This window comes from Lytechinus pictus, chromosome 5 (genome assembly GCF_037042905.1).
Source record: "Lytechinus pictus isolate F3 Inbred chromosome 5, Lp3.0, whole genome shotgun sequence".
Classification (NCBI taxonomy): domain Eukaryota; kingdom Metazoa; phylum Echinodermata; class Echinoidea; order Temnopleuroida; family Toxopneustidae; genus Lytechinus; species Lytechinus pictus.
This window is the reverse complement of record NC_087249.1, coordinates 26059303-26072095: the sequence shown is the minus strand read 5'-3', so window position 1 is coordinate 26072095 and position 12793 is coordinate 26059303. Positions and strand designations below refer to the sequence as shown.

The window sequence follows — 12793 nt, the reverse complement described above, 5'->3', positions numbered from 1 at the left end:
ATTTGTTCTTTCTCACATGTTCTACTTTCCTTTTTCCCGCTTTCCTTCCGTCTTCCCCGTTTCCTTCTCTTTCACTTTCCCTTCTCTTTCACTTTCCCTTTCTTTCTTTCTTTATTTCTTTCTTTCTTTGTTTCTTTATTTCTTTCTTTCTCTCTTTCCTACTTTTTTTTTCTTTCTCCCTTTTCTCCTTTTCCCGGGTTTTTATTTTTCCAGTGAAATCCCGGGAGGCAGCCTGCTCCCCCGTTATGCCATTGTTCGTTTATCAAAGAGGACTTGATTTCTTCTTAAAATATCCGTGAAAATCAATGCCCCATCTACCGATCACCTACGAACAGTGAGATTCGTACATTTATGACGTTATGTAAGTGCATGTCAGACCAAAAATTGCTCAAAAACGTGATTTTGTGTACAAAGTCAATGCAAATTGTGTTTTCAACCATAAATCATAAATCTATGATTATTTTTAGTTTTGCTGGTCTAAATGTATTCATTTTATACTGTTTATGATCTCAGAAGAGTCCCCAACAAATTTCATTGAAAAAACAATGAAAAACAAAGGGTCCCCAAAAAAACAGGGAAATACATAAGAAATTGCCAAAAAAATATAATACATATTAAATAATTGATCTGATATCGCATTTTTTCATGTACTCTTGCTAAGAACACCACAAAAAGTTTCTGTACCAAAAAATAGAACATTTGGAGCTTTATCGGCGCGGTCGACGGCTGAAAACTCCCAAAATACCCTGGCCTAGATAGGGTTAATAAACGATATGGAAAGATGAATTTGAAGACTAACAACCGTGATCATGGTGATATAAAGTGTGACGCGGTTGGTCCAGTGAATAGCCTATACTACTGAAAATGGAGGCATAATTCATCGTCAATTCGTATCAATCGATTTGCATCAGTGAATTTTGGAAAAGTCGTGAGTGTATATAAGATCAGTTCTTTTTGTGCTGCCGGCACTGTCTTCGGAGCAATATCTCTAGGACAGGTTGATACAAGAGAACAGAAATATGAAGTTTGCTTCCCTCGCCTTTTTGGTGGGAGTCCTGTGCCTGACTGCCGCTCAGGAAATCGACCCAGATTTACTTGAGCAGCTGAGGCAAGATCACCCTGAATTGCTGGACCTCCTCCTGCAGGGTGGCGCATACCGTGATCCCTTGGACCGACCCAACGTCATCCTCCTCGTCGCCGACGATATGGGCGTCGGTGATCTGACATCTTACGGTCACCCAGCCCAGGAACCAGGTTTCATTGACCAGATGGCTGCCGGAGGTATGCGATTCACCAATGGATATGTGGGCGATTCAGTCTGTACTCCCAGCAGATCGGCCATCATGACAGGTAAGAGGGAAAGAGAGAAAGAGAGAGAGAGAGAGTGTGGGAGATATAAAGGAAGATGAAATAAAGAAAGAAAGAAAGAAAGAAAGAAAGAAAAAGAAAAAGAAAGATGAAGATAGGGATAGGAGAGGAAGAGGGAGAGGGGGGGGGGGTGTAAACCAATAGGGGAGAAAGAGACAGAGAAAATGCAGAGAGATGAAGAGATGGGGGTGTGGGTATCCAGGAATAATTGCAAATATCATGCTGAATGATGTTAGTTTACGTTTATTATCTTAATTATTAGCGGATGCTAATAGAGTAAAGGTATATAAAATCATAAGATCAAAAAGTAATCCGAAATAACTGTAAAGAGAAGAAAACGGGGAAGATAAATTGGGATTGGGTAAGCTGTACAAAAGTCGGGTCAGTTTGATTCGCAGTCTACGATGCCAAATAAGTTAAAGTCTACTGTTGTCATTTCCAAGTTTACATTCTCCTTTGAAAAAACCCAAAAAAAGTACAAGCCAATTTTTTTTTAAATAAACGTCTTGAAAAACAACCTTGCTTATTAACCAGGGCCTTGAAGCATGTAAAATGGGGGTTTCGTGCAATCACCGAAGTTATACCATACTTTCCCCTACTTTTTTTTTTGGTGTTGTTGCTGATGTTTTTGCTGCTGCTGCTGATGATGGTGGTGATAATGGTGATGATGATGAAGATGATGATTACAGATTATTATCATAATGTAGTATTTTTATTCTTTCCTGACATGCTTGATGTTTTCCATATGGCCGAGCTGTATATCATCAAGATTTTATTGTTTTCGTATATACATATATATATATATATATATATATATATAAGAGAAACAAGGTTGAAACTTTCATGCTTTAATCCAACAAAATTTATTGAAGTCCACAAATTTTCGACGAGTACATACCGTCTTTATCAAGTGAATGACAAAAGTACCTCGTCTCCATGTACAATTGCCTTGTGTAACTAGGCGTATTGTCATGGAGACCCATTAGGCTCAAAAACATAGATCATAATAAATAATAAAACGTCATTTCGACGTCACAATAATGTTTATCAAAAAAGGCGAAGCGTATCCAAATAAAAAATCAAGCGGCGCACTATTAGCGACTTTGGGACGTCATATTATGAACAAGACGTCATAATGTATGACGTCATTTCTTGTATTATGACGTAGTAGCAATAATAAATCATAAATGAATATTAGTGATCAAGAAAATCAATAAAGTTTATGTGTTACGATAAAAGCTGTAATTAGTGAGCCATGACATATCAATATTCATGCCAGGTTTTCTGTAACTTTCCGTTTTGACTATCATTTTCATTTCGAATATATATATATATATATATATATATATATATATATATATGAGGGCCATACTCATTTTGTTTGAGGGCGTCCTTCTCAAACCAGTGTACTATGACTGCCCACTCCCTTTCAATGGCTATTATTATTTTACAATGAAATATTATTGTTAATTCATTTTATGCTGTATTTTTTATTGTTTGCATGGAAATACATAATAAAACAATTAATCAATCAATACTTGTAGATACGTTAACGGCGATTGCCAAACGCTAGACATTAGACTGTTCAAACAATAAGTTTTCAATTTCATCTATAATTGTAAGTATTACTATAAAATTATACATGTATCGTATAATCAATTATGGTCTGAACGTTATCAGTCGACAGTAAATTCCCATATTCTTTTATATAATATCTCTTTTAAGAAATATTCAAAATTGACATAGCATTGTACATGGAATAATGCAGTTTTTTCATACTCTTTGCGAATGGTAAGTTTCAGGAATATTTAACACTCGTAACTCACACACTTCGGCGACTTTTCAAATCTTTGGCTCAGTATGGCTCTTCTTCACAATAAGAAAAGACAGTTCAAATGTGCGCCCTAGCACAACACTGGCAACGCCTTTCGATACAAATATTTCAACTTATAAAATCTGAACGATCAATGTTCCGAATAGTGGGGTGAATATCAAAATCGAAAATTGCAGTGTATTTCTTGCCTCCCTGTACAGGACTATAGAAGTCAATTCAATTCCAATGATCGTAATGACGTCATCATTGGCTGCGACCTGAAGCCAATTTGGACTTTACTCTAGCCACAAGGCTTGCAGCAAAGCAGAATTCTCATTTTAGTATTTCTAGCATTATGCAGAACCATTAAATATAATGATTTTCCTTTTTGGAACTTTCAAATTTAATGCACAAATTTGCGATTTTGTTCGAAAATCGCGTCGGAGTCGGATCTTATAGCGGGCGGTACATGTAATAGCTCCATGGGTACACCGTATTGCACCTGTTTTGTTCATGTTTGCACACTCAAAATGACATTAAACTGCCTCGGAGGCGCAACTTTAGTACATATTTTACTAGGCAGCATTCATTTTGGCTTTCAAAATGAAAATTGCACCTCTATTAAAGGGCACAACTCTGCACGATATAAGGGTACAAAATGTTGTCAACTGCGCCCTCAGACGGTGCTAAGAGCTGCGTCTTCGGGTGCAAAGTTGCGCCCAAAATGGGGTTTCACGTAATTCAATGATTTAGAAAGGTATAGAATTTCTTCATTACGTCTTTATTAAAGTTATTGAAATATTATGAAGCTAATACTTTCAACCATCCCTCTTTTACTCATTCTGTCCCCCTTTTTCTCTCTCACACCCTCACTCTCGCTACTCTCACTCTCCCCAACCTCTTACTCAACCCAGGTCGTCTCCCCATCCGTATTGGTACCTATGGAGAGATCCGAGTGTTCCTGCCCTGGACAAAGACTGGTCTCCCTAAGAGCGAAGTCACCATTGCTGAGGCCATGAAAGGAGCCGGTTACGCAACAGGCATGGTCGGAAAATGGCATCTTGGTAAGGGATTATCTAATTCTCAGAAATAAAAGTGTAGGTTTTCAAATATTAATCTGAAATGAAAGATGTTAAAAATAGGCTTTAACCCCTTTAACTGACGGTGATCCGCGATTTATAAACTGCAATACTACAGGTAAGCCTCTAAGCTTCTAGAAATTCCAAGGACCATCTCCTTTATAAACAACCCATCACATTCTCTTCAGGGATTTTTTTCTTTTGTCACTTTTCATCTCGTTTTCGTTACGCTCTCTTAGACTTATCTTTTAAAAATCTTTGAAGTCCCTCTGCTGATTAAAAGAGGAAAGTGAATGAAAATTAATTCTTCAGAGAGCACCCATCCACACAAATCTTGCAAGCTAGAACATGTTGTTTGTGATATTATTTCAGTACCCCTTTTTTATATATTATATATATATACCACTTTTTAGTGTTTTTGTGAGGGGCATCGTAATCTGTGTTCTTATCTTTTATGATCGCTTTCTATTCATCTTACTATCACGATAAGCTTTGACAATCACCCCAAGGCCTTGAAGCGAGTACTGATTCAGAATATAAACCGGTCGAATGATCTCCAATCCATATATAAGACTCTTTCCTGAACAATGCATCTAATAAAAGGTGCAACAGCCTAGATTATTATTATCAATGTGCAATACCGTGCAGTTTAAACTTTCCAGACTACCAAAGCATTGGTAGCAGGGGCGGATACAGGGTTAGGTCCTCACTTGTGTATGGGACATAATAATCCCATTAAATATATTTGCTGTAACTTTCAGGTAAGAACGGCGGCATATTACTATTATTATTATTGACATTGGCTCTCAAGGGGGGGGGGGTGCATGGGGCAAGGGTCGGATGTGTCCCCCGCCCCCGATCCGCCACTGATTGGGAGGTATTATCCATTGTTTGAGATAAGATATAATGCCCATTGCTTCACTGCGTCTATTATTTGAAAACAAACTTAAGTATATCTTACATCTCTAACTCTCCTTGAAAAAAAAAACATGCAAAAAACAAACAAATACCACATTCTTCGTCTGGGTCGTAATAAGATTAACATTGTTTGGAACTTTTATCCATGCATAGTAACATTTTGTTTCGACAAAGAATCCCACGTATGGCTATTGCACTTTATTACTAAAATCGGATTGCAACTGATCACGCGAGGAAGGATTACAAGGGCGTAGGCTTGTTTGGTGCATGCACATCCAAGGGAGGTGGAACTAAAGTTTGGAAAATCAGCTGTTGGAAGCAGAGGGAGGGGTAAAAAAAAATCGTTTTACTTGCCAGTGTCGGAACCCTTCTGCTTCAGTGGGAGGGTGCACGTGCACCCAGTGCAACCCACCCCCCCCCCCCCCGTCTACGCCCTTGGATTAAATCATGAACAATAATGTGCACTTATCAATGCCTCTTTTCTCTTCCACACATAACTTTAAAATGAGCTTTGATGTTATGTATTGTATAGGGTTAAAATCACGAAACCACATGGTTATAAAATAAATGATACAGTCAATTAATTATCTTAAACGCCACTGCAAGTTAGTGCAATCCACCTCGTCGATTTGATAGTCCTAAAATGATATAGCGACATAACAACTGTAAAGAGTTTTGAAAAGATTGCTTTAAATTCTCTCGCGTTCTACTTTGCATCCTAGGTGCAAACAAATCTTTATCCATAGTAAATGGACGTGTTAATATGAATAAAAGTGCCGAGTGAGTAATAAATCAGAAAGTCGTATTAACAATAGACCAGTGGCCTGGAAACTCCTCTTTTGAACTGGACTTTTCTGTAAGATATAAAGCCTTTTATATAAATCCATCAAGGACATTTCATGATAAGCTTTCAAAGAACTGTATTTACTATTTAGGCCAAAATCATTGGGCCAAAATAGGCTTTAAGAAAATAAATTTCAGGTAAAGTTCAGTCTAGAATAACATATTAAAAGTCTTCCTATATTCTCCTTGAGGAATTTCCGTAAACCAAGATGGCCGTCATTCACAAAAATGGACATAGCTCACTAATTATTCACGCTAGACATCCAATTTTGATTTTTTAGGTACACTGGTCTGCTTGTGATCACTCTAACCTGTATTAATATATATCTTTACCCCTTTAAACAATGAAAATAATATGCACCGAAATTTGATTTCAAGGGTGATGGATATGAGTGAGTTATGTCCATTTTCTGTGAATTGCAGCCACTTTGGACGCCATCTTGGATTAAGGAAAAACCTCGAGGAGGATTTATGAGGACTTTTAGTATGGACATATTTCCGGACCTATCCTGAAAAAAAAATCAGCATGTTACCAAAAATACCCATGTTAAACCTAATGCTGTTGGCATAATTACTGCTTTCACTTTCGGTGTTTGCTTCAATGGAGCACAGTATGCCAAATCGTCAAATATTGTTAAACCAAGAAGTTGGGAGGTAGACATCCCAACTCCTTGGTTTAACAATTGGAAATCGAACCTATTGGTGATAAATCCGATATTTGTTTATGGAAACTCAGTGTTTCTCGAATAAAAATATTACGATTTGATAAAGGTGTTCATCACAGAGAAAAAATATTCATCTCCGAAAATTATGAGCCATTTGTTCATAATAATGGAAAGGAAAAACCTTGGAAAAGAAGTTTTTCGGCTTTGACTCAACAGTATTTATCAAAGAAAAATCACGTTTAACGTGTAAGGGACGTCATTTATTCGTAATAGTTGCCCTTTGAGCTATTTCTTTTATTTTCCGCTGGGAAAGTGACTAACACTGTTGTTCGGAAGCCTATCTTTTTGGCCTTCGAATATTAGAAAAATCGTTTAGAGTAACCATAATTAGGCTGTTTATTAATTGAAAAACAAAAACCGTTTAACTTTTGAAAGCATCTAATTCTATAGTATCATTCAATAGCTTTGAATGAACGCAGAGAGACATCGTCTGAGCTCTGTAAAGAGGATTGGTTTTATCAACAGCTACTCATAGCAACATTCATGATTTTATACAGTTATAACGCGAGCCATCTATAGTGCGTATCTCAACACGTGATTAAATTTATTACCTCTTAAGAATGAAATACCATCATCTTACTATTATTATTTGCTATCATCAGGTATCAATGAGAACTCACCTACAGATGGAGCACATCTCCCATTCAACCATGGATTCGATTTCGTTGGGCATAATCTTCCGTTCACCAACAGCTGGTCTTGTGACGATACCGGGGTAAGTTATTATCTCGATATACATGTGTTTTTAGTGGTAAAGGAGATAGTTAAGGGTTGTTCCCTACCGTTTATGGTTTTATGGCTTCTCAATTGTATCATTACATATTACCTGGTTTCTGAACCAACCTACCAAGTCAAACAGGGGATTGCATTAGAAAATTTACTTCAAATGCCAAATAGGTTTATTGATAGTGACATAGTGTGTAAATTATGGTTATAACACTTCTCTTGCCATTCGAAAGAACCCCTCAGTTTTGAACGTGATCTAGTTACCTCTCCTCCCCATAAATAGAGTGCATGCAGGCGCACATCGCCAAGTTCACTCTATTGATCAGGGGTTTTCATTGTTAATCTTTCAATATGGTCAGGAATATATGTAGGTTCTTACTCAAAGCTTCCGCGTAATTTGCACTGTAATTATCTCACCAACAAAGATCAAACTAGACGAAAATTGGAAGGACTGGGTTTTATGATCTGATAGGACAGCTCCCTGACGACTGTTGTACTCAAGGGCCCGTATTCTGAAGTCGGGTTTAACTTAAACTCAGGTTTAAAGTTGTGGTTTAAGTATGGGAAGCCAAAAGTATCCCCAAAAAATTTAAGTTGTATGTTTCTTATGTTTACTGTGCTCTTTCATGATTCATCGATGGTGAAGACAATCATCTATTTATACTTCCTAGACAATTATGAATGATTTGATAGCCAAATGAGCTGAAGTATGATATCTCTACTGTAAGTGATTTATGTAACAATTGGCTATCCATACGTAAACCACAACTTTAAACCTGAGTTTAAGTCCCCGGGGGGGGGGGGGCACTTACATTGACGAGTGGATACCATGCGCGACCAAAAAAACACGTAAAAAGGATGTCTTTTTCAAGATAGGGCACGTTACGTACGTAACGTAATAAGGGTGTCAAAAACACCGAAATAATGAAAAAAGGGTATCTATTTCGCTTGGAAAGTTACGTGTTTAGGGTCAAATTTGCGAGGGTATAAAAAATCAAGACTAAAATGTTTTATAAAGGATGTACTTTTTGCTCCAGAAGTGGCAACACTACGTGTTTAGAGTATGATTTGCGCGCCTCGGCTGTACTAAACCCAATGATGTACGTAGGACTGTAGGTAAAGGTAAAACCGACGACCGACGTCCGTGACATAACATTGAAATATCGCTGTACTTGTTTAGGGGTTCAATTAATTCAGGGAATACTTGCCAATAGTATCGTTTTGTTTCCAATCCTAGTTAAGGGTAGGGTTTCACACGCCAATACTTGTTAAGGGGTGCATTTTCAGAATATGGAAAATACGTGTTTAGGGTGCTTTTTGAGATCTCATGGTCGCGCATGGTATCAGCTCGTGAATGGAAGTGGCCCCCCCCCCCCGGGGTTTAAGTTAAACCCGACTTCAGAATACGGGCCAAGAAGTTGTTGTTTAATTCGGGGTGACCTGCCCGCTGTGAATCTGGGGAGTGTTTCATGAAAAAGAAGTAAGGGATTTCCACTGACCAATTTGATCGCAGTCAATCAGATGCAAGGATTTCGGTAGCTTAAGCCATAACAATCACTATTATTTTGTTTGTTGAACCGCCTCTTTGTGTGTTTTTTTTTAGGGGGGGTGGTTGCTCCATGTGAGAATATGAAAAAAAAATCCTCATTTGATTTGTCTTCTTATATTAAATGAAATACATGTATTTCTGTGTGCTTCTTCACGTTTGCGCTTATAGCTTCACAAGGACTTCCCCGATAGCGACAAATGCTACCTCTACTACAATGCCACTCTGATGACCCAACCGTACCAGCATAAGGGACTCACCCAGCTCTTCACTAACGATGCTATCGGTTTCATGGAAGACAACGCAGCCGATCCTTTCTTTCTCTACGTGGCCTTCGCTCACATGCACACCAGTCTTTTCTCCAGTGACGAATTCGCTTGCACTTCACGACGTGGTAAGTGCAATAATGTAATATTAAAAAAAAAAAGAAAATGGCCCTTTGTATAATAAAGAGCTCCTCATCTGCGACAGCTTTAATGTAGTAGCTTCCATGGTAACGACTATTTAGCCAGTCGAAATCAATATTTCCATGGCAGTTTTGATAATTGCAAAGTTGCATATATCTTACGGAAACGATAACCTATAGCACCAGAAAGTCCCTGACAATGGATTCCTACGTAGCATAAAACAAGACAGTAGAACATTTCATAAACACAAAAAAGGGGGCTTATTACAGCTATGAATTATGATTGTGAAATATTTCTATCGGTGGTGGGGGAGGGTACCGATTCATCATTTTGTTAAATTTGGCCTCCAATTGTTTGTGACTCCTTATTTTTCCGTCTAGACCACGAAGGACAACAGCATTGAAACCGACCTCACACCCTTTGTATGGTGTCAACTTAGCTTGTCAAAAAAAAATAAAAATTCGCCAAATGACAAAAAAAAGGACTTTAGAAATGTGTTTGTGCCGACAGCAGTTGCCTATACACAACATGCATACCAGGTTGTATTTATGGAGAAGAAGAAAGAGTGAAGCAAGGTCGTTTGACAAACAACAAGGATTGTGTGACCAATTTACAAGGCTCTGTGAACGATTTTTAAATAGGTAGACCTGGTTTAAATTTGGCAAGCCCTCCCCCTCCAAAAAAGTTTTCACTCCAAGATGGAGATGATTTCGACTGCATGTCTACTATTTAGTATACCTACCAGATTTCCAGAGGGTGCTGCCCCCGCTTCCTAGGGCCATGCTAATTTCTAGAACTTAAAGGCCATGCCGCCATCGTTGTACATAAATTAAAGCATGGAGACAGTTTTATACCATGCTGGAAAATTATGGACAAGAGGGATACATTGATTTAACTGATGAGAGTTGGCATCATCTTGTCTCGTTAGAATGAGTATACATGACTAAGGTATTGGTTTTAATTTCCATTAGGAATACTAAGGTATTGGTTTTAATTTCCATTAGAGAGATAATTATGTATGTCTTCTTATAGTTCTTAAAGCCTATCTTTAGCATTTGGTACGATGGTTCATTATTTTTAACCTATGTTCGTGTTGAGACTCTAGTATTCCTGATTTGGGATCGGTAGAGTTTTAAACAATCCCATCTCATGTTATAATATGTACAAACTTTTGCAGGAAACAATTTTACAATTGATGTGTATTACGAATTCTTTAAGAAGTGTGAGGAATCCAATACGAGCATCGATCACTATTCTCTTATAGAAATCCATGAAACAATATTAAGGCTCCTTTATCTTTTTTTTAACTAACAAGGCCGTTACGGTGATAACCTTCTGGAAATGCACGATGCTGTTGAGAAAATGGTTGCATCCTTGACTGAAAATGGTATCCTCGACAACACCATCATCTTCTTCATCTCTGACCACGGACCTCATCGTGAATACTGCGAAGAAGGAGGAGATGCAAACATCTTCCGAGGTAAGAGCAATAGCGTGTGGTGGGCAGTCCACCCCCATTAAATATTTGCGGGACAACCAAACCAACCCGCCTGTGCCCTGGAATGTTCAAAAGTCCATCAGCATATTAACTTATGACCCAAATTTGAAATAAAACGTTAGTACAACGTTTTATTAATAAGAAAACTAAATCATGAAAGAAATTGGAGTACAAAGTTCTGAATCTTCATATAGAGATTTTGGTCAAATTTTATGGCTATTCCATTCCTCTCAAAGGTATAAAAATTGAATTCATAATCAAAATGACGTCATGGCAAAAAGCTATTGATTTTAAGCCAATTTTGTTATAACTCATTACTCGAAATTAAAGAATTGCAACCAGTTAAGGTGGAGCAAGCGGTTTTTGACAATATTGATAACGGAGAATGCCATTTATGTTTTTTTTTTCTTAGGTGGCAAGTCCCATTCTTGGGAAGGCGGTCACCGCATCCCTTACATTGTTTACTGGCATGGAACCATTGCTCCTGGAGTCTCCAACGAACTCGTCACATCAATGGACGTTATTGCTACCGCAGCTGACCTCGGCGGCACCACTCTTCCAACAGACCGTATCTACGACGGAAAGAGCATCAAGGATGTCCTCCTCAACGGCGCTTCATCACCCCATGATAATTTCTTCTATTACTGCAAGGACAACCTGATGGCCGTCCGCGTCGGCAAGTACAAGGCCCATTTCAAAACCCAGCGTGTCCGCGCCCAGCACGAGTACGGTGAAGAATGCGCAGGTGGTTTCCCGCTAGAGGACTACTTCGATTGCAATGAGTGCGAGGGAGATTGCGTGACCGAGCACGACCCACCTCTTCTCTTCGACCTCCACAAGGACCCAGGCGAAGCGTATCCTCTGGAAGCCTGCGGAAACGAAGATGTATACGTAACCATCAGGGAAGCAGTGGAGGCGCATAGGGCTGTTTTGGTCAAAGGGGAGTCTCTACTTGATACGCTCGACCACTCCATCGTACCATGTTGCAACCCAGAAACTGACTGTGTCTGCAACTATACGCAAGAATCAGGTATGCCAGAATGCTACCAGAATCTTGTTGAAACATCTGCAAGGTACTTCAAACCATAGAGTTCCTGATGATCTGCACCCGTCCATACGTGACAAACGACTGACCAATGCTACCCTCCCTTATTTGATATCTTCCAATGTTCTATTAAAGATATTTTCTAACTTTCGGATACTATAGTATTTCTTTGTCAAGGTAAATGGTATATCTTATCTTACTTATGTAGGCCTAATTTCCTCTATTAAGAATCAAAATTGAGCATTGATTTGTCTAACCCCTTGATTATTCTGATGTTCAGTGAACTTTTTGTTGAAAATATTCCTGACTCTGCTTATGATTTGGAGGAAGAATTAATTGGCTTTTGGGTATCATGATCATGATAATGGGTATTCGTTGTACATGTATAGCAAGGCCATGCAGTTGCATTAGTTGATGATTAATAATGAGAAAAAAAGACGAAATAACCTATAGTTCCTGATTCAACAATTCCCATACATTCATTTGAGAAGTGACACGAGTCATGCTTATCTATCCGATGTCTTCTAGCTTTATCATTTCCATATAGCATTGAGTACCCGAGCTATTTACCATGTTACAGATAAAAATAAACTAAAGTTATATTGACTACAATTTTTGTCTCGAAATTTGTCTTTTTTGTATCCTTATTGTTAGTGAATTAATTGTCACTTAATTATTACATTAATAATGACTTGATCCTTATAAAAGAAAATAGTGAACGTACAAACAAGATAAGATAAGATTAAACTATCTACCCTCGATCGGGAGTATGAGAGTCTCAACACAAACATTATTTACAATAATGGAGTTGCGTATAAAGATGAA

At 38.2% G+C, this 12793-nt stretch overlaps 1 protein-coding gene across 1 annotated transcript; it reads left to right on the top strand.

Moving 5' to 3' along the window:
- The first annotated feature begins 343 nt into the window (after positions 1 to 343).
- Positions 344 to 12580, top strand: LOC129262210 (arylsulfatase-like). The gene is made up of 6 exons (XM_054900293.2): positions 344 to 1350; positions 4096 to 4245; positions 7349 to 7461; positions 9190 to 9412; positions 10741 to 10905; positions 11336 to 12580. The coding sequence occupies exons 1-6, from the start codon at positions 1020 to 1022 to the stop codon at positions 12010 to 12012; spliced, it is 1659 nt and encodes a 552-aa protein (XP_054756268.2). The 5' UTR covers positions 344 to 1019; the 3' UTR covers positions 12013 to 12580.
- Positions 12581 to 12793: the final 213 nt, after the last annotated feature.

Excerpts from the sequence above, each read along its gene's own strand:
- LOC129262210 (XM_054900293.2), top strand. The coding sequence starts at position 1,020 with ATGAAGTTTGCTTCCCTCGCCTTTTTGGTGGGAGTCCTGTGCCTGACT. Across the intron at positions 4,246-7,348 it reads GGTCGGAAAATGGCATCTTG|GTATCAATGAGAACTCACCT; the intron begins GTAAGGGATTAT and ends TGCTATCATCAG. Across the intron at positions 7,462-9,189 it reads GGTCTTGTGACGATACCGGG|CTTCACAAGGACTTCCCCGA; the intron begins GTAAGTTATTAT and ends TTGCGCTTATAG.